This window comes from Phoenix dactylifera, unplaced genomic scaffold, assembly GCF_009389715.1.
Source record: "Phoenix dactylifera cultivar Barhee BC4 unplaced genomic scaffold, palm_55x_up_171113_PBpolish2nd_filt_p 000113F, whole genome shotgun sequence".
Classification (NCBI taxonomy): domain Eukaryota; kingdom Viridiplantae; phylum Streptophyta; class Magnoliopsida; order Arecales; family Arecaceae; genus Phoenix; species Phoenix dactylifera.
Window position 1 is genome coordinate 924,787 of NW_024067685.1, and position 22,945 is coordinate 947,731.

At 40.2% G+C, this 22,945-nt stretch overlaps 1 protein-coding gene across 15 annotated transcripts; it reads left to right on the forward strand.

The window, feature by feature from the left end:
- The first annotated feature begins 7,910 nt into the window (after window positions 1-7,910).
- Window positions 7,911-22,655, forward strand: LOC103723243. 15 transcript variants are annotated; one of them, XR_005507166.1, is made up of 5 exons: window positions 7,911-9,130; window positions 9,354-9,427; window positions 10,367-10,414; window positions 10,476-10,543; window positions 22,399-22,655. XR_005507166.1 is itself a non-coding variant. In XM_026800019.2 (2 exons), exons 1-2 carry the CDS (start codon window positions 7,990-7,992, stop codon window positions 22,452-22,454), a joined length of 1,197 nt encoding a protein of 398 aa, XP_026655820.2. In that variant the 5' UTR covers window positions 7,911-7,989; the 3' UTR covers window positions 22,455-22,655. The 15 variants fall into 15 exon arrangements, 1 of the variants encoding a protein (XP_026655820.2); XR_003382871.2 differs by having other exon boundaries at window positions 10,495-10,543; XR_003382872.2 differs by having other exon boundaries at window positions 9,354-9,416; window positions 10,495-10,543.
- The last annotated feature ends 290 nt before the right edge of the window (window positions 22,656-22,945 follow it).

Here is a 22,945-nt window from a genome sequence, read left to right on the forward strand (position 1 = left end):
TGGGGTCATTTTACAAGCACATGCACGTCAATTGGTTTGATCGTCTTCAACTCTTGACTTGATCTTGATCCTCTAGGTCCAATTGTGATCAACTCCTTGATCCATCTTCAATCAACCCTTGATCTCGATCCGCGCATATTGAGCTTGTTGATGTATATATCGATCAACCATCGATGTGCAACACACATCACAGATTACATCCCAGATTGCTTTAAAAATTAAATAAAAATAAAAATAAATTACAACCCTTTTCATGAGACACGCAGGTCTCTAATACATGAATTTAAGATGCACGCAGGCATCTAAAAATTAAAATTACATGCATCACAGAACATCGCAGAACATTTCAGCACATTCAAAGGATCCATCCATCATCATCACCATATGCATCACATGCATAAAAATTATTTTCAGATCTATAATTTAACTGATTACTTCATCTCATGACTTGCTGATCATGCAAGATTTGATTCTAAATATTTGTAATCATATTATTAAAGCATTAGAATCAATAATCTAAGCATCCAAAAATCAGCATGCAGAAAAATCAGCAAGCTGAAAATTCTGCATACATAAATTTTAGCAAGCATAATTCCTTAAATTTCAGATCTAAAATGCTTTTAAAAATTTAATCCTAATCTTAATCTACATAACCTGGCTCTGATACCACTGTTAGGGGGAGTCTCCACTCCTACATGGGTTCGGTTCTATTAAAAATAGGATGACACCCATGTATACCTATCAGAGCACGCATCTCTATACGCCTCCGGACGGAGAGCCACGCTTCGTCACACGATCACGCGTGAGAGTTTCCGAAGATCGGTCACAACCTTGGACCTTTGCTCTCTAACAAGCACCTGCACTATCACTTCAGTGTCCCTACACTGTAGACTCGAGTCTCGTCCATCCATAAGGAAAGCGATCTGTGCACTGATCGGATCGATCACCATCCTCGTGATGATCCATTGATTAGGAGCATTTAGAAATTAATCACCAATGATACATGGCTCAAATTCTCAACTCTTGAGAATATGTATCATCATCTTATTAATTTTTTGGACGATTCATAAACACATAAATAATATGAATGAAAAGATGCCCTTTTATTATTCACTAACAATAAAGTCAAGTACAAATTTATGTCCCAGAATTAATAATGTGTCCGCCAGATTGGCTTTTAGGGCATACATCTAACATCTCTTTCCTTCCCATGCTCTTTTTTCTGCGTGGTTATCCATTCCGTGATTTTTTGTGCTCTTTTTTTTTGATGGAATGTAATAGATTTAGATAAGGATCAACATGATTTTTCACATGTTCTGATTTTTTTCACATGTTCTTTTTTTACTGGAATGTAATAGATTTAGATAGGGATCAACATAATGTTTTGTATATTTTTTCATGGACTCCAAATGGCTTTCCTTCCTAAGTTTTTTTGCATATTTGTTTTGATGGACTCTAAATAGCCTTCCTTCCAATGTTTCTTTTATGAACTCTTAATGAGGAAGTCTAAAATAATGATCCTAACATCACTAGCACACGTAAACTAACACCTATGTGAACTCGTATTTCCCTAATAGAAAATAATTTTTAATACGAAAGTAATTAATATGTTAAGAAGAGTCCGATTAAATTGGAATTCATGATATAGTGTCTTTGATTTTTCTATGATTTTTAAAAAAAATTCCTGAATTTTGAGTCCACACTTTTCTAAAATAAAAATAATTTCTAATAAAAAACATAATATCTTAAGAATACTTTCTTAAAAGAAAATAATTTTTCCTTCCCATATTTGTTTTCTATATGGTGATTTAGTTATAATATATTTGGGTGGTTCGTAGATACAATACGTTTAGATAACTTTCTAGATATTTTAGACAAATTTTATACAATTTTTCTTCTAATTTTTTAAAATTTTGGAGAGATTGTGAGATTTGGGTGGTACATGAATTGGAATTGGGTTGATTGAATGTGGGCAAATGGCACTTGGTTTGGGACCCAAATCAGATTGGGTTGGACCTGGAAAAGGGTTTATGGCTGAGGATTAGGAGTCCTAATTAGATTAGGATCCTAATCAGGCTAGGTGTGGCAAGGGAAAGGATATAGGTAGCGTAGGAATTGGTTGGATGGGGATTGCACTAGATCAGACAGGGCAGATGGATTAGGCTTGAACCCAAAGTAGATTGGGCTATGGCATGTAAATGGATTAGAGTCCTAATGTGAAGGACTCTTGCTGATGTGGGTGATCAAGGGAGAGAATGGATAGCATGAAATAGGAAGGGATAAATATGGAAAATTAAGGAAGAGCCTCACCCCCTTAACTATACACAAATAGGCGGAAGAAAGGAGTCTCACCAACTGTCTCTCCTCTACTTGGCATCTCACCAAGGCTAAAGAAATCTCTCCTCACGTGAAGAGCTCACACTTTCTTTGCAAATAATTTCTGATCTCTTTTCATTCTTCATACCTCTCCTTATATATAGAGAGAGGTTGGATAAGAAAGAGAAGTTACAACTATATTTTATTTGGACTCCTAACCAACCTAGGACTCCTTTTAAATTTTAATCAAACATGTGACTTAGTCACCCCACAAGACCCCTTACCAAGCTTGGATCCACATGGGAATTTTATTTCAGCTTGCACGCCCAAAGGAAGGTCTTCAAAGCACTCCACCATAGGATGATATTCCTTCTCTTCACGTGAAGGACTCTTTGACCAAATCAAGGTGTTGCCTTAACCTTTCATGCGTGAAGAAGTTAGGATTATTTCATATTTTGGCACACCTCATGCACCCCACAAGGAGTGTTAATCAATTGTGTTTGATCTCCTATTTGATTTTGATGAGCCCAAAATACTTGAGTATATTTCTTATTGTACTAATATTTTTAAGTGAGTGTTTCAGAAGAAAATACATAAAAACTTAAGAAAAATTCATTAGAAAAAGGTTCAAAGGAATTAAGATAAGTTAAACACTTATAATGAACCTTAGTTACAATTGGACAGTCCACGAGACGTCTCACACTGTGGACAAGACGTCTCTGGCACTTAGAAAAAGAATTGATACATCTCGAGTCGACTCATGACTGAGACGAGTCGACTCCCGCTGTAAGAGAGAAGAATATCTCAAATGTGCCAGTGCGCGAGACATCTCCAACTGAGCACGAGTTGTCTCCAAAAACATCACTTTCTATGAAACAGAACGCGAGACGTCTTCCGATATACGTAAGCCGTCTCTTTTAGTAAAGACAGAAGACCGTTTTCAATAAAGCAGAACGTGAGACGTCTCCTGATATACATGAGCCGTCTCTCTCAAAAAAGATAGAAGGCCGTTTTCAAAGAGGCAGAATGCGAGCCGACTCCAGAGTGTCACGAGCCGACTACAGAGTGTCACGAGCCGACTGCCGCAAAAATGACAGAAAGCGATTATTGAAGAGCCCGATCATGAGCTGACTCCCAACAGGTGTGAGACGTTTCCTACCTTAGGCGAGCTGTCTCCTAGAATACCCGAGTCGACTCCAAAACTGTTGGCACTCCAACGATTAGTTTGTCAGAAATCCAGAAATGATAGAACGACTCTTTTCCTCCTCTAATGGCTAGTTTTATGGAAAATAGGCTATAAGAAGGCATTCTTAACCATTCTTCAGAAAAAAGGAATCAGCATTAAAGTGCATTAAAAGAGAAGAACAATCTTTGAGCTTTTGAGTGGGATTTCAAGTCAAAAGAGAAAAGAGCTTCAAAGAGAGATATTTGTGTTCTTCTCAACTTTCAAGCTATGTGATCCTCAAGCATTTCGAGCAATCTGAGGAGGATCAAGAGAGAAAGAAGCCAAACTCTTCAGCTGCCTTCGTTCCAGGCTTTTTCTCTCATTTCATAGTTTATATTTGCTATATCTGCTTAGTTTAAGAAGCTTGTACTTTGTTTAAATTTTTTTTCTCCATATCTTGTAACTTGAGTCATTCAGAGGATTGAATCAAGGGGTTAAGGCTTTATCCAAGCTCGTGACTTGGACTGTATTCAACCAAGGTTGGTTGAGGTTTGGTTTTAAGTTGGTGATCCAGGAAAAACCAACTGGGTTCGTTGTGATTCCGGTAAAACAACGAGTTGGGTTGGGAACTCGCAAAACAACCGAGCTATAATATGAGGATTATAGTGAAATCCCAAGTGAAGCTTGGGAAGTGGACGTAGGAGCAAAAGTTAGCTCCGAATCACTATAAAACTTTGTGTGTTTGTGTTGTAAATTATTTATCTTTCCTTCTTTACTGCATTTTCATTATTGCTTAAGCTTAAAATCAAGAAAGCTTTCACTAAGTAGAAAAAGAATAGCATAATTTTTAAAGACCCAATTCAACCTCCCCTCTTGGATTGTCTTCTGGGCAACAAGTGGTATCAGAGTAGGTGCTCTAGTTTTAATTGTTGACCTAACCATCAAGAGTAAAAGTTTAGATGGCAACCTCCTTTGGATCTTCTCTAGCTGAAGGCCAATCCACCAATAGGCCTCCTTTGTTCAATGGAACAAATTATACCTATTGAAAAGCAAGAATGAGAATTTTCATTCATGCACAAGATTATGACATTTGGAGCATAATTATTAATGGACCACACATCCCCACACATATAATAGATAATGTAGTTATTTCCAAATCTGAGAGAGATTGGAATGACAATGATAGAAAATTGGCCCAACTTAATGCTAAAGCTATGAATGTATTATATTGTGCTTGAGATGCAAATGAATTTAATAGGATCTCTACTTGTATTTCTGCCAAAGAAATATGAGATAGACTTGAGGTTACCCATTAGGGTATCAATCAAGTAAAAGAATCTAAAATAAACATGCTGGTACATAAATATGAATTATTTAAGATGGAACCCACTGCCATATTTATAAGATTCACTGACATAATCAATGGTTTGAAAAGTTTGAAAAAATCTTATACTAACAATGAACTTGTCAGGAAGATTCTTTGGTCTCTACCTCAGTTATGGGAAGCCAAAGTGACTGCAATTCAAGAAGCTAAAGATCTCAGTACGCTTCTACTCAAAGAGCTTCTTAGATCTCTAATGACGCACGAGCTGACCATGAAGCAGCACAATGAGGAAGAAGCATCAAGAAAAAAAGTGATAGCGCTAAAGGTCACTACTCAAAAGGAATATGAGGGCGACAATGAAGAAGAAGAAGACAATGATGTGGCACTCCTAGCAAGAAAATTTAATAAATTTATGAGGAGAAGGAAGTCACACTTCAAGAGAAATCCCATGGTTAGAGGGGAATCAGAAAAAGAAAAAAAAGAAGGAACCTATGATATGCTATGAGTGTAAGAAACCTAGACATTTCAAGCATGAGTATCCTCTACTAAAGAAAATATTTAAGAAGAAGAAGAAGACATTTATAGCAACGTGGAATGATAGTGATGAGACATCATTCGAAGATGAACCTCAAGAAATGGCTAACCTTTGTCTTATGGCACATGAAAATGAGGTAACATCTGAACCCTTCTTGAACTTTACGTTTGAAGAATTACAAAATATTTTTCATGAACTAATTGATGATTATAGAAAACTTGGAATGAAAAACAAAGAATTGAAAGCTGTAAATCAAACTCTTATTGATCATTCTGAAAAACTTGATAAAGAAAAAGAATGTTTAATCAATGAAACTCAAAAACTAAAACCTAAAAAACTGACCTTAGCAAAATAGAATAAAGACTTGAATAATGAAAATCAAAAGCTAAAGAAAGAAGTAGATAAATGCAAACCTATTGTAGAAAAGTTCACTTATAGCTTAGAAAAATTAGAAATAATTTTGAACAATCAAAGAACTGTTTTTAACAAAGCTGGTTTAGGTTATAAGCCAAATAAAAAATAAAAGCTTCTTAAAAACTTTGTTAAAGCAACTATAACTAAACCTAAAGAAGTAACATACTTTTGTTGTGGTAGATCTGGACATAAATTATATATTTGCAATCACAGAAAAATACCTAAAGATAATAATGAAAGAAAGTTTGGGTTCCAAAAGGAACCATCTATGTTGATAGGTATGTCTTGTGGCCAAAAAAACTAAAAGAAGCTGGTATCTTGATAGTGGCTGCTCAAGGCAATGACGGGTGACAAACATCAATTCTTCACCCTTGAAGCAAAGGAAGGAGGAGTAGTAACTTTTGGTGATAATGGCCAAGGTCGTATTATCAGTATTGGTAAAATTTAAATCACTCCCTCTACCTTTATAGATAATGTATTATATGTAAAGGGTTTAAAGCACAATCTCATTAGTATTAGTCAATTATGTGATAAAGGATCTAAGGTTTCTTTTGAAGCATCTCTATGCATTGTAACTAATCCCATTGATAGTGGCATCATCTTTATAGGACATTGATATGGTAATATATACATGATAAATCTAGATGATCTTGCTATGAGTAATCATTGTCTAGTTGCCACGGATGTTAAAGTTAATGAAGCTAGTTGGCTATGGCATCGAAGATTAAGTCATGCTAGTATAGATCTAATATCTAAGTTAATAAAAAAGAAATTAGTTAAAGGAATTCCTAAGTTAAATTTTGAAAAAGATAGAATATGTAAAGCATGTCAATTAGGTAAGCAAACAAAGAATTCTTTTAAATTTAAAAATATTGTTTCAACTTCTAGGCCACTAGAATTACTTCATATGGATCTTTTTGGACCTACTAGAACTACTAGTCTAGGAGGAAGAAATGTGGGCTTGTAATAGTAGATGATTTTTCTAGATTTACATCGGTACTATTTTTAGCACACAAAGATAAAACTTTTTTTATTATTTTAAAAATTCTATAAGAAAATTTTAAATGAGAAAGATACAACTATTATTTCAATTAGAAGTGATCATGACACCGAATTTGAAAATCATCAATTTGAAAATTTTTGCAATGAAAATGGAATAAATTACAATTTTTCAGCATTTAGGACACCTTAATAAAATGAAGTAGTAGAAAGAAAGAATATGACCTTAGAAAAAATGGTTCGTACTATACTATGTGAGGGCAATCTCTCAGGATATTTTTGGGTTGAAGCTGTAAACACAGCATGCTATATTTTAAATAGAGTTTCAATTAGATTAATCTTAAAAAAAATACCTTATGAACTTTGAAAATATAGAAATCCAAATATTAGTTATTTTCATGAATTTTACAGATTCATAGAACTAGCCTATCAGAGTTTTCAATATAGAAGAGCGACTAGAAAAACTGTGGTATAAGTTATTTTAGATTAGAGTTTATTTAAATTGATGCATTATCTTAGACTAATATTGAAATTGTGAGACATTGTAGTTGAGTTAGTTAAAAAAATAAAGTTTACATATTATTAGTCAAATTATTTAGCTTCATATTTGTGATATTATGTTAAGATACCTTGCATGCTTATGGAGAGAGTTCTCTATGAGTATGCGGCGGTTGCTGCAACCCTCGGATCGTGATCTCGGGTCGGGGGCGTGACAGTACTACACTACTCTACATTATGAAATAATGCAAAACTATATTATGTTATACAATACACTTATAATCAAGGAGCAGTAAGATAATGCTAAATTATATTATAATTTACAAGTTTGCAATATTGTAATACAATATTATATTATATTATACTATGTTGTATTCTACTCTAATATATAAATTATAATATATGATAAAATTATACGATATACATAATAATAAAAGAATCCTAATATATATTTTAATTATATTGATATAAGGAATCATCTTTTTCATCTGTTTAATCCCATATAAATTAATGTCTCTTGCATAATTTCTTTCTTCGTCTCGCATCGCAGAGTTGACCCAATCGCTGAAAGAGATCTATCACTAGAGCTCTATAATGTTGCCGGGTTTTAAAAAATAAATAAATAATAAAACGGAGAGAGGGAGAGAGAGATCTCACTGTACACGGCTGTCGGTACAAAATGCTTCCTGGGTGAAACCCACCGCCCATATCCCTTCAAGGCTCTCGCAAACGAAACCCATGGGTATCAGAGGAAAGCAGAGGCGGTCCGCCGCCAGCCCTAGCGGCGGCGCTGAGCCCGCGGCCCCTCGGGACTGGGCTGTGCTCAACGATGCCCTCATCCTCCTCATCCTCGATCGTCTGCATTCCCTCCGCGACGTCTTCGTCTTCGCCGCCGTCTGCCGCACCTGGCGCGCCGTCTTCCTGCCCACCTTCTCCGCCCTCCTCCCCTCCCGCCCCCCTCTCCTCCTCCGCCCCGTTGGCACCCCCTTCCCTTCCGGCGTTCCCCGGCGCCGCCGTCTTCGTCCCGACCGATGCGATCTTCTCACCCCCACCGACCCCTCCGCCTCCTATCTCTCTATCGTCTCCCGGAGAGCTCTGTCTCACCCCTTCCTCGGTTACTCCTACGGCTTCCTCATCTTTGGCGGCAATCGCCCTTTCCTTGCCAACCCTTTTACCGGCGATGAGTTCTTCCCTCCCTTGCTCCCCAGCGAGCAACGCGCCTCCTTCCGCTGCGCCGCCCTGACGGCTCCCCTGTCCTCTCCCGACTCCAATCTCCTCCTGTGTAGCTCCCACTTCATCCTTCGCTGGCGGGCTGGGGATGCCCGCTGGTCTAAACACTATCTGGAATTGCAATATACACCCATCCACCAGATAATCACCTTCAATGGGCAGGTACTCGCTTTTCTTATAGATGAGAGGCTGTTTGTCATCGAGTTCTCTCCACGGTTCAGTATGAGGCAATTGGCGGTGCGATGGGCAGATGAAAGCGTCAAATTTTGGCTATCCGTACCTCCACTGCTGGTTGAATGTGATGGCCAGCTCCTCATGGTTCGGTTTTCCGCTCTGGAAGAGCAGATGTTCTTGTCGACTATCCAAATTTATCGGCTGGACTGGCCGAGAATGGTGTGGACACGAGTGCATACTTTGGGTGATTGGGCTCTGTTTGTGGACATTAGGGGGAAAAGCACGGCGTCGTGCTCCAACCCGAGTAGGTGGGGAGGGAATGCCGACTGCATCTACTGCACAGGGCCTAACTGTGACAATTGGGTTGTGCTGCCCCTGGACGGTGGAGTGGTCTCTACAACTGACCGGCAGTCCCCTTTCTTTGATAACCAATTTTCTTCTGTGGATATGCCTTCACCTGTTTGGATATACCCGAGTACGCTTTTCTGACTCTGATCTTGGTGATGACTCCATCTTCTTGGTGACATGAGTGAATTGGCTTCTTCTACATCTGTAAGGATGAAGTCATCTTACATCAAGTTGTTTTTTCTTCTTCTGCTGCTGTTATTGTTCTTCTTCATGAATAGTTATTATACTCATCGGTATTTCTAATATGTTGTCTGCTTTCTTAACTGAAAAGTGTTTATGACTGCTTTCAGATGACTTAATAAATTGAATCAGCATAAATGCAGTTGTTATCCTCTCCTCTTTATGCATACTCGGTGAGACTGTGGTATGGATTCTACAAATCCAACTACATTGGTCCAATTTCCATGCTAGCTTGTTTTGTAAAATGAGTCATATCTCTAGGAATTTTTGCCATGCATATTCTTGTATTGCCTCTGCTCACCAAGAATACTCTCCAGCAATGTTCCTTCTGGATTACTTAGCATGAGCTTTTTATTGTTTAATCTAATGGTTGTATAGATTAAGGTGGTCTGATCAAGTTTAGTCCTAGTTGTAAGAAACTTCTGGATTTTGGAATGCATCCATTCATTCATGAGTTTTTATTATGCATTTTAAATTAGGTAGGAGTTGTCGGGTAACAAAGAAGGGCATTATCTTTTGTTTCTCATGACAATAATGATTGGAAAACAAGGTTTATAAAGTATGTTATGATTAGGGTCATGGTATGCCATACCGGCTCGAATCGGACAGTACGGCAGTATCCGGTACGGATGGCGTGCCGACATTCGGTTTGCTAAAAAAATGCTGTACCGTACCATAACGTACCAACATTGTGCTAGGTGACACCAGTATGGGGTCCTGTACCAAGACGGTGAACCTTGATTAGGATGGTTCATTTCTTTTAGAAAATTTTATCTACAGTACTTAAAAGAGAATATCAAAGACTATATACGCTCTAGTTTTTAAATACTATAATTGGACATTGTTGGAGTACAACTAGTGAAATGGGTGTAACTTTGCCAAACAATACTTTTATTGTGAGAGAAGCATGTCATATTCAAGCTTTGGGGCCAGTTTTAATGTTCTTCTTTCAAAACCCTTAGAGTTCATTATCCACTCTTTTGGGTCTTGTAAGACAATAAAATAAGTGGTTGAGTGCCAAACCATTTTTAAGAGAATAAATTTTGTTACTTTAGTTGTATTCAAACACTAATTATATTTTAGATGAAATGGTTTGTATTGACTATTTTTCTTGCTTTGGCAGTTCTACAAATTCTTGTCGCAGTTATAAATGGAGAATAAGCTTTATAAAGTGGGTGGTTTCCTTCCTAACTTTATACTACACATACACATGGCATCCCATAATTCCACAGAATTTTTTTGGTTGTGTAGATGCGATGAAATCTATTAGGAAGGGCACCAAGGATTTTGAATTCTGGAGGTACTTAATTTCTTTTGGGTTGCCATAATTTTAAGTTTTTTGTTTATATTAATTAGCAACGAGATGAGGGTGATTTGTGACCATACAAATATAATATAATTCAAGTGGTGGTTCATTTATGTTATAGATGCCCTAGAAAGATAAGAATAAAGTCGCTCTACAATGCATGTTATCAAATAGAATATAATTCACATGTGGATAGTATCTCAAATTTAGGGGTTTCTGGAGGCAACACAAGATGAAAATGGTTTAATGGATACTGCCAGAGATGGGTCAGATAGACTTAAATATGGATTGTTAAATGGATGATAAGATGGTTGGATGGATCTTATCCCATAGCATGCGCATGTAGAAAGATTAGCAATGGTTATTTACTACCAAATAGAAAAAAAGTCCATTGTGGTGTATTATGGCAGATGATCAAATGGTACATTGATCAGCTGATATGCCACACAATTCTAATTCACATCCAAGGCCAGCAAACTCAATGAGGAGAGATATCTCTGTTCTTGTTAATGTATTAGAAAAAGTGGATAAATAGCAGCTGCTTTAGCAGGTGCTATGTATCCAACATGGGCTACTAAAACATATCAATTCTTTTTCTTACCAAGTGTCACAGATCAATATTTTACATCAACATTATGCAAAAAGAAAATAAAAAAACCAATGGCAAATCTATAAAACATCATCCAACACCATAACATCATTGCAACATTCAGATATGTAAAAGTCCGCGATGCAATGACATAATATCATCATCCACGAAACATAATAACATCAATCATAAGATAAAGACATTCAAGATCACATAACATCAACCATAGAAGAAAAATATCCACAATCATATAAAGCAAACCACAGACAAAGTATCAACATGAATATATAATATACTTTTGCTAGAGTCTAAATAAAAAATCAAATGACGAATTGATAATTGACATCTCAACCTCCTTTAGAACATTAGAACTAGAGGTGTCTGAGTGATCCATCTGAACATATGGCTATTCCTCCTTTTTCTTCTCCTTCTTGTATGACTCCGATGTCTCAATTTCAATCACATCAATGTTGATGTTCTGATTCTTTGGTTTTTTTACTGTGAAGATGAAGCTGATCCAACATCTTCAGGTCTTGCTCTCTTTTTTGTGCACCTCTTAGGCTCACTCCAAGTCAAACCTCCACCATGAAAGACCTTCATCTCTAGGCTGATGTGCAAAAGAACCCTTCACCAACCATGCAACATCTTCATCATCATCATCATCAAAATCTTCCAGTACTATGGGATCTTTTTTCTTGTCCAAACTTTGTCTGCATGAGCCTTGCATTGATCTTGATAAAGACTAAGCCATTAGCAACCGCTATAGCAGGTTTGGCTTCTTGCCGGACATGTTGGCACCTTATATCCAAGTACCATATGGCGTGCATTGAATCTTACCATAGCTGGGTCCATTGGTGTCTTGGAGGATAGCTGGGTGTCTGAGTTGTTGCTCTGTAGGGTGCCGAACTTGTTTGATTCAGCAAAACTGGAGGGCTGCAGAGTCAGTGACTTGATCATCCCGGGGGAGAGCAGGTGGAATGAGGTGCAGATTAGGAAGGTCTTCGGGGAGCAGCTAGTGGAGAGGAGTATGTTCTAGACATTCTGCTGCCTATTCGGGGGATGCCAGATAGACTAGTATGGGCAGCCACAGGTAGGGCCAAGGTGCGGGCCACGGACCTACAAGCAGCAATTGGAGGGGGAGCTACCCGATAGCTAGATGGTGGATGGATTTGGAGGATGAATATTCACCCCCGAGTGGCCTTGTTTATATGAAAGGTGACTTGGGAGTGTTTGCCGACCAGGAGTGTTTTGGCTGGGAGACTCAAGATCGCCCTGTGCTGTGATTGGTGCCCTGATATGGAGGAGTCCATCAGCCATTTTCTGCTTGGGTGCCCGCGGGTAGTGCAGATATGGAGGAGGGCCTCCCCTCCCTTGCCCTAGTCCATCTGCTCTGCAGATGAGTTGCTGCACCAGATTTGGGATGCCATGAGGAGTCCTAGAACAATAGTGTGGGGTATCAGCTGGGCCTACTTGGCGTATTATATATTGCTCGACAGGAACTCCAGGGTCTTTGAAGATAAGTGGGTTCCTTCAAGGAGTATAGTGGAGAGAGTCTTTATCCAGGTCACTGAGCTCACGAAAGCTACTTTGGAGACTTTATCTGGGATGGCTGGGGACATCTGAGACTCTCACTTTGCTGTTACAGAGCCCAGATTCATTTTTGTTTTTTTGGCCCCCTCACCCTCTGGCTATATCAAAGTGAACTTCGACGGCAATGCTGATGGTAATGGTGGTAGAGCGGGTGTGAGATTTGTGATCAGGAGCTATGATACTATACTGATTTTTGCTAGAGGGCGAAGTACTGGTGGACTAACAGCCATAGGGTTGGAGCTCAGGGCAGCATGAGAACAGGAGCGGCCCAATGTATTTGGGGGCCTAAGGCCATTTTGTCTTTGAGGCCTTTTCTACAGTGGGCCGGCCTAAGGCGAATTCACAAGGGGCCTTTTTTTTCATTTTATCTTTGAGGCATTTTCTACGGTGGGCCTTCTTTGGGCTGGGGCCTTAGGCGACCGCCTCAGTTGCCTAAGGGTTGAGCCGCCCCTGCATGAGAAGGCATCATCTATTTTAAGCGAGTTTTGGGGGCGGAGCGCATTGTCCTCGAAGGGGACTCAGTCTTGGTGATTGAGAGGTTACGAGGCGGGGGGCGAGGGGAGGGTGAAAGCCCTTTGCTCTATGACTTACTTCTGATAGTGGAGGACTGCAGCATCTTCCAGGCGGTACATGTGTACCGAGAGACGAATAGGGCGGCTGATTGGTCGCCTTCTTTGTTGCCCAGCATTCAGGAGAGGTCCTCTAGTCTTATTAAGAGGCCATCCTTACACCACTTCTTCATCTTCTTTCTCTTGATTTTGTTGGCTACACTAATGCTATAATGGCATGGACAGTTGTTGTACCAAAAAAAAAAATTCTTACCATAGCAGTTTTAGGCTGAAACTACAATAATAGCTACTATAACAACCATGTGACCTTGTTTTAACTAGTTGCTTATAACAATATTAGATGTTGGAAGAAGTGTTATGATGTGAGATGATTGATGTTGGGAAGTACAAATAGGTTAGGTAGATTGTTATCCATTTGAGTGCAGACAATGTGGAAACTACAAAGCTGGTTGCTATCAGGGTCAACCTACTGCTAGTGATATGCGGAAGATAAGGTTGAGTCTTTTGCATTATCTATGGGAGATTAGTTGAATCATAAAGTTATATTTCCCACTGATTATTAGTTGACTGTTTGAAGGATTATTATTTTTCTCTTGTTGAGAGAGAGACACAGAGAAAGAGGGGTAAACTTAGATGTGGATTAGTTTGTAGGGTATGGTTGACATCCAGAAACTGAAGCATTCTTTGTTGCTTTTTGCTATTGAAGTTGGATTGCCTTGCCATTAGAGACGGTTGGCGAGGAGTCTCGGTGATTTGTAAATAATTTTTTGCTTATAGGCTCAATTATTTAGTGAAAAGAAACTTGCAGTAATTTTATACAAAACATGGGTTTCTAGTAGGCTTTAAAATGAATTTAAAATTATATTGTTAGAACTTTAAATTAATATGGATCTAGCTTTAGGGATGCAACTACGGTCTGTTGTGCTGATACCGGGCATCGTATGGGTTGCCTAGTAGCACGCATCGATACGGGCCTGCGCCATACTGTGCCGGGCGAATGCAGACCGTGGGAGTGAGAAAAAGAGAGAGGAGGCCGATGAAGGCTGTTGGAGGCCTCCCACCTGCCCGAGCGTCGGCATCCAGCGGCCTCCGCCACCCTCTGCCGGGCTCCCTCGCTCTCTCTCCCTCCCTCCTTCCCTTGGTCGCTCTCTCTTTTCTTCTCTTTCCTTCTCCTTCCCCCCCTCCGGCGATTGCGTCTCAGTATCATTGCCGGAACCGTCTCGGTCCGCCACCGGTACAGCTTGGGACGCCCCAAATCGGATGGTTCGGGACGGTTCTGCCGACCTTGGATGCAACTATATCAACATTGCTGACTTCAATAATTTTATAGTAGAATTCATAGGATATATAGTAATGTAGAAAACTTAAATGTATGGATTTTCTTTTCAAAAGTCCAATGATAAACATCATTAACTGTATTTGCACGCAAGCAAGATTAAGTAAAGTTCCAGCAATTTGTCCAAGCATGTCTGCAAGATTCATTAAACTAGAAAGAATATGAATTTTTTTAGTAATACACATAGGCTAGTTGAAGGGGCCAGATTGCATTCCTATGTAGGCATTCACATGCAAGGTTATAATGCAATCTGATAGTGAAACAAAAGTTGACTGTTCTTTTTTTTGGTATTTTCACAAAAAACATCCTAATTTTGGTAAATGTTGGGATGGATGTGTCACCAAGTTGTTAGGAATTTTTTTTTAGCTGTTTTAATATCTCTCATTCTATATATGGAACTGTGGGATTCTGAATTTTACATTCTGGGAATATTTTTTGAGATCGGTTACTTGGTTTTTTTCAGAGTCAGAGTTTATGTTTAAAACAAGTCATAAAATGGCACAAAATTGTCTGTTAGATCTGGCTCCAAAAAAAACATGATACATGAAATTATTGGATGAATGAGAGATTTGTGATTGGTTAGGTTCAGCCCCTTATATCCCTCTTTCTCTTTTCTATTTTTTGTTCTTTTGCTTCTTCTTTTTCCAAATGTAATTTCAATTCTTTCTTTGATTTTGTTTTTTAACGTTATCTTTCAAATAATCATCTTTTTTCTGTTAAGAAAATCTGCATGCACTGTTTGCTGAATTCCACTTATACGTCATTAGAATATTTTTCCTCTTATCCTTCCCTTATCATATCTCTAGGAAAGGTTTTTTTGAATCATGATTTGATCATAAAAGCCAAAATTTCCCTCTTCTATCTTATTCCGAAAAACTAGATAGGGGGCAAAATTTTTAATCTTAAACCTAGGTTAAACTCATCATAGGACTTTCATGCATATGTAGAAAATTCTTGATTTGTATGACATCAATTTGGTATCCAAGCTAAATGGTCCTGCTCATTTATTTTCTTTTCCTTGATCTTATTTCTATTCTATTCGTTTCTTTCCCCTTTCACTATGTTATCCACTGAGTTAAGTTTCAAGACGGATGTTCTCCATCAGCATGTTAAATATGAGAAAAGGATTTTGGCAGATGAATGATAATATGGCATTTAGCAAAAGTAAACTTGCATTGGCAAAGGCTATGTTGCAATCAATTGCCACAGCCTGAGGCATTGGACAATGCATCGATAGTTATATCACCTCCAACTTTCAATCATCAAGTTTCAGAAAATCTCTTTCGGCATAACCACAAATCCATCTATATAAATGAACATGAATCAAAAGTGTTATAGATCAAGACTCGTTTGACAAGAATCATGGGATCAAAGATTTGCACATCAAAAGTAAGGCAAGCGATCTTGCTTCACACCAAGAGACTACAGTTGATGTTGCCCCACATCTAGAGAGTCTAGACGAGAAGAGTGAAAGCCTTGAAGATGCAGCTACAGAGCACTTCCTAATTGATAAAGGCATGGACCACCATTGATCGAGGGTTGTAATTGTATCAAATGTTCTTTGTTGATCTATTCCTTTCTGATTTTGTTGATCAGCAATGAACATTTGAGTGATCAAAAGTTTCATTTTTGTTAATCAATGGGAACTAGAAGAACCAACTGATGGAGTGATTACAAGAAGGTCTCAACTTGGTCTCCATCAGCGAGCATGAGGAAATAAATCAGCAAGATGATCTCGAGGGTGAGATGCATGCAGTGGAAGGGAATGATAGAGAAGAAAAAAATAGTTGACTATGTTTTCTTGTATTTTTGTAACTTTTATTTAAGTAGTGTTAAGTAGGTTTTATAGAAGATTTTAGAATTCTATTTAAGTTTGATTGGTGTTAAGGGTCAAGAATTACGTATATGTTGGGTTGGATAAGTCATAAAGTTGTATAGTTCAATTGGAATTGTAGCATTTACTGGTATCCAATTACAAGGGATTGTGTTAGGGGAAAGGGGGAACGAGAGGGAGGGAGCAGGGGTTTGAAATAGTGGTAAGTTGAAGGTCTATTTGATAGGTAGGGTAGATTTGCCTTTCGACGTCCTCATGCGGCATTTCTTTAAAACATGGAGCTTGATGCAACTCTTGTAGGTAAATGGTGATGGTTTGGGGTGGCTGAAACGAGTCATAACTTGTGAAAGACGAATTTTGAAGTATTGGTCTTTTGGTGGGTTTGAGAGCCTGAATGTTGGCACCAAGTGGTCTTAAGCTAAAATTTAGTAAGGCCAGCATGATGGAGGATATGGTCCAAGTAGGGGTAGTGGGATATGGTTTTTGAGGAATTTTCTGCAAAACCTTTAAAAATTTTTGGTGTAAAATTGTTATGGAGTTGGATTTGGTTCTCACAGGCAATCTATAGTGGAGGTTTGGTATGGATGAGAAGAGCACATCTTGCCATGATATGAAATTCTAGATGGATATATGGGTGGGGATTTGAAGCTTTGTGGTTTATGAGGAGTTTTAAGTTTGGGTGACCTGGATGTGTGTTCAAGTCTTTGTGAACGTTCTTAGGTGTAAGGTGGAGGGTCAGTGGGATATATGGTTTGGGTGATTGTAGTGTGGTGGTTTGTTTCTATTGATTCTCTTGCTATGTTATGTAAGATTTCCTGTGGTAGAGTTTTTTTTTTTTGGACATGACAGGACCTTATGAGTTTGAGCAAGTAAAGTTGAGGAAGAAAATTCTTGGGCTTGTTCAGAATAAGGATAAAAATATGGTGTGCCACACTTGTGTCAGTCATGAGCTAGTATGGTATCGTATGTTACCATGCTATACTAGTTACATCACATCGCATGGTTCATATGAGAATGCAGCTGCAAATAAACCAATCTAGTCAGGAACAACTGAAGCTCTGCTCAATAATTGGCTTGGTTGAGATTGTTCAACTATGAAATAAGCCTGGCTCAAACATCATCTAAAGCTTGATTAACACGAGCCGAGCTTGGAAATTTTGGGCTCATAAAAGTAAAAAGAAGTTCAAGATCAACTTGATAAAAAGTTTGTTCGATTAACTATTGAACCAATCCTGAACATATATTCTTAAGGTCGTCTCGAGTTCGACTACTTTCAAATAACAAGATGAAATCAAGCTCAGATCATTTGCACCCTAAAGAAAAATTGTAAGGCCTGGTCTGTTGGTTGGTCTGGCCATGAACCAACCTAGAAGAGTTGGAGCCATGTTTGAACAGGGAATCCAAGTTGGAGGAGACCGACTCTTGCTCCTTCGTGAACTCTGTTGGAGGGTAGGAAAACCCTAGCCTCCTCTTCCATAGAAGCCTCCTCCCACTCCTAGGTTTGGCACCTCCCAAAACACTTGCATATCTTCCAAATTCTCTTGTGATGCCACTGCCTTTACTCGCAATGTCGCAACGCGATACCTTATTGGAGACGAGGTAATCGACACCTTCACCTCTTCTATTTTCTCTCTCTGCATCTACCTTGTCAAGAGCTTTAGCAGCTGGCTATAATTCATCGACGAGTTGCCAGATTCCACCCCTTTCTATACCCTTATTTTGCGGCACCTCCTCTATCTCGAAACAAGGTACCTGTTTCGAATCATTATATCTCTCTCTTCCCTCTCCCACTGTACGGGTCTCTATGGCGGATGCTGAAGCTCAGCTGCTAGAGAGCAAATTATGTGTTGACCTAACACCGAGCTCCTATCCATGGATTCTTCTGTTCTACGGCTGAACACCTTGTTTCTCCATCTCCTTTTTTTCTCTTGATTTCCACTATCACATGCTGCCAGGACCTCCAACCATTGCTCACCAACGCCGCCACGAAACCACCTCCACATCCTTCCTCTCCATCTTCTCAAAGAAGGCCATGAAGACCCCTCACTCTTTCTTCTCTCTTTTCCTTTAAAAGAAAAGAGAAAATCTCTTGTTTTCCTCTCATGACCTCTCTCTCCCTAATTCTCTCTCTATTTCTCACTCTCTTACCGGTTTTCTCTCTCCCTCATGTCTTCTCTCTCTCTCTCTATTTTTCTATCTCTAGCCCTAGTGGGACACCCACATACCCTGAATCCTCTCTGTCTTTCTCCTTTTTATTTTTCTCTCTCACGATTGAAGGCTGACAATATCCACTTCTATTATTAAAGCCTTCCACCTCGCTAGAGCGTTAGACTCAGGGTCAAGCCATATATCCGAGGTAACCACTATGAAATTTATTTTGTAGTTTTTTTTGGATTGAATCCCTAGATACGCTTAGGATCAGAGTATTGATAAATCCTAGAGGTAAAGCCATAGATGTGTAGATCTGGGGCTACGTGTTGCGAACCCCGCTTCGCCGAGTCAAATTTCAGCCAGAACAAGCGAGGCCAACCTTGCCCAAAGCCAAGAATCGGGCCAACTCCGTTGCTTGGAGGCTTGGCCGAGCCTTGGCCAAGCATGGCAGCAGCCGACCCGACCCCGCACAAGTCCTTCACAGCGCCCACGCGAGGTTCGGGGCCATCAGCCACGACTGCACCAGCGCGCGGCCAACCGCGCACCTACATGGCCACAACCAGCGCGCGGCCCTCCGCTCGCGCACCAGCCCGCGCGCGCCCAACCGCGCGCGCACCAGCCCGCGCGCGCCGCGCGGACCTCCGCGGGCGCGACCAGTAGCGCGTGGCCCGCCACGCGCACACTTGGCCATATCCAGGCGTCCGCACCCGACTGTAGCAGCATGCGCGTGCAAGGCAACCCGCCAGTGTGCACCAAACCTCGCCGAAGCACGCTTGGCACTCTGCGCCTGCACGCAACCGATGACCACAGCCTGAGTGCGCGGCCAACCGCACGCCCGAGCCACTGCAGCAGCAGTCCAATGTGTGCGAGCCAAGCCTAGCAATGCCCGCGCACGTCCAAGTAAGGGCGGACCCCCGCCCACTTGAGCAGACCCCGGCACACAATCGAGCGACCTCACCACGCATGGAAGGGGCTGGTGCACAGCCAAGGCGCCCACCTGAGTTGCGCCAACACTCGGCACACATGTAGCAGCCACAAGTTGCTGCAAGTACACCAAGGATGGGCACAACCACGAGAGGTGACAAAGGGCACCAACCCATGCGCGCACACCTGAGTACGCGTGCACGGGAGAGAGGTCTAGCAGCACCGAAAGGCAAGGCAAGGCATGCACCAGCATTCAATCACGCCCAATCAAGGCAGCCGAGCCAAAGGATAGCGCCCAGATTTAGCCACATCAAAACAGTCCTTAAAAGGCTAAGTCCAATTGCAGTAGCGTGCATCCAATCAAGTCCAATCCAAGAGGGCATGCCTCAGCCAAATGCCATCCAAGGGGCCACGCGCCAGCAAGCACAAACGCCCCCACATGCCGAACATAGCAACCATGCAACCTAGCAACATGCGCACGGGCGGAATCCATGCAAATCAGCCTATGTTCGGCCAAGCTCGATCACATTGGCACTTGGCAAATCAAGCACAAACCAAGGGGCAGCACATCAACCAGCACATGCGTCACATGTGCGCCCAACCAGCAAAGAAGGAAAGAAGACCCCCACAGGCAGCGCTCAGCCAAGATAGCAGGCCGAGCCACATGGCACAAATCCAAGCAAGGGGCCAAAGAAAGAAAGAGCACATGTAAAATGCGAGGAGTCCGCGGACTCTTCCATAGCGATCTGGCGAGCAAGAGCATGGGCGGCCAAGATGCAGCAGGCCGCCAAATGAAGGGAGCGCAAGGGGACAAGTCAGCGAGCTGCGGGAGGACAATTGCTAGATCCACATTCCGGCCAACCAGGATCCGCGTCCCGGCCAACCAGAACGCGTGTCCTAGTCAGCCCGGGAGCTCAATCCAGCAAGTTACCAAATCAGCCAACCGTGGACACATGGCAGCACCCGCACGGGACGCGCCTCGGCCTACCGAGCAATGCATCCCGGGCGTTCATCAAGCCTAGCGATTTCAGCACATGGCCGCAAGGAATCATATTCAAATGGATCCCCTTGTGGCTGATTAAGAATAGCTTTGAAATTTGAATTGCTTTCCGCCAATAAGCTGATTTCAGCACATGGGCATTAGGCCTATATAAAGGAGCCATTAGGGCCCTTCCAAGGCATTCTTTTGATCATCTATTTTCAGCATTGTAAAGGGTTTTCCCTTAGGTCCCTTAGGTGGAAATTTCGGCCGCAAGGCTTGGGCTAGTATAGGATACATCAATCCCTACTAGATTAGTGGCTAGTGAGGGATCCTTATGTTTCTTCATTTGATTGGGCTAGTAGAGATCCTTGAATGCTCTACTAGAATTTTCTTTTTTTTGTTTGTTCTTTGTTCTTTGTTCATCAATTTGAGAGTTGAATCCATTAAGTTTGCTTTATTGATTGCCTTTGTAATTGAGTGATTCAACGAACATTATCTATAAATCGGTCCAAACCATCCACCATCGCTAGGGCGGACGCCAAGGAGCGACGGCAAGGGCTTGGTGCGGGGCTTGGGACCGTGAGCCCCCATCACTACGACCCTAATTTAGGAACATCTTAGGATGTGGAATCCTAAAAGGGTGTCGCAATCATGTGGAATCTTTGGACTTTAGGGAGTGTAATTAGGGTTGAGAATGAAGGCCTTATTTTTGATGTATTTATTTTAGGCCTTAAGTAATCTTATCAGAAAGACTACTGGATCTTGTTAACTTAGATTTTTGTGAGTGCCTTTATCACCCTATTGTTTTTCATGCATTTATATAAATTTTTTAGAAAATTTATTTTGAAAACTTGTATCTTGATCAACATGCTTTATCCTAGTTGGAAGTATGTATCTATAATTTGAAATAATAGTAGTTTTGAAATTATACCTTATATAGAGTTATTTATAAAATGTTATGAAAATAAATATTATTATGCATGATTTACACTGCATAAGATTTGATTTCAAAATATAGATCAAGCATATAATGTATTATGTGAGCATGACCATCAGCATAATGATTGATTTGCACGATGGAAATGTTTGAAATGGCATATTAAACCCTATTTTGGAAACACATGGACATTTGGAAGAATTATGCTCACTATATGACTGAAAAAAACTGGTTTTGGAATGTATTTAGTGGTTACTCTCTAATCTGACGGTGATTTGGGCCTAGTCAATGGGGCTAATCATTGGCCACATGTGTTTCGAAACTAGTCTCTTTTGGGCCTAACTATTTGGAGTTGATCAAGGGTATGTTTAAAGCTAGTTTCTTTTAGGCTTAGTCAGTTAGTGCTGATCGTTGGCGTATGCTGATTGCTAGTGTTTTATGTTTTTAGGAGCTAGTCTTTTTTGGGCTTTGTTACGAGACTAGTCATGGACATGTGATTTAGAGCTAGTTCCTAATAGGCCTAGCCAGTCGGGGCTGATCACTAGCATATACCAATCACTACCGTATTATATTTTTAAGTGCTAGTCTCTTTCAGATCTTACTATGGGGTTGATCATGCCCATAGCGGCTAAGATTGAGAGAAGATAAAAAATTGTAATTGCTTTATTAAAAATTTCATAGAAGGGGTTTTGTCCATAAGATGCATCGAAAACTAGTTTTTATACCAGTATTTTGACAGGTTAAAAACATCTGCATGTTGGTTGTAGATTTTCTTGTTGAAAATTTACCAAGTTAGATTCTATTACAATTTATTATGATGTCTGGTACTATTTGAACATTTTTTTGTTTATGTATATACAAATGCTTGATCCAACTAGGGGTGTAGATTTAACTTAATGGAATATTAGCTCACTTTTTTTTTCTGTCCTTTTTCTAGATTTGGAGTATAGCATGGACTGGACTGGGCAGCATGCTGGAGAGAGTAGGGACTAGTTGCAGGTTCTGCTTAAGTAGATTTGAATCAAATTTATGTAGTGGTTTGGAACTATGTTATGAGAAATCTCTGCATTTTGTTCATATGGTTTTCAAATTGTCAAAGTTTGGTAATTTAAATTTTATGGTAGAATGTAGAAATGCTCTAAATGCTCCTACCTATTCATTATTATTCGGAGACATATATTTTGAAATTAGAAATTTATTTGGCAGGCCTTGCATGTCTTGTGAGGCCAAATATTATGGGGAGTGCGGCTGTTTGTCACATGCCGGCTCGTATCATTGGGTCAGGGATAAAAATATTCATACTGCCTCCTAATGGTCTATGCCAATTGGCGCTGACTGATATGTGCGACGGGTGATATGTAGAGTGGTGGAGCCAAAAGGTAATGGTGGGACCACAGCCCTTAGCCCTTCTTCTCCACCTTACCATCCACAAACCAATATTGCCTTTTTGGCACTAATTTGATTTATTTTTTTGCTTGTAAGGA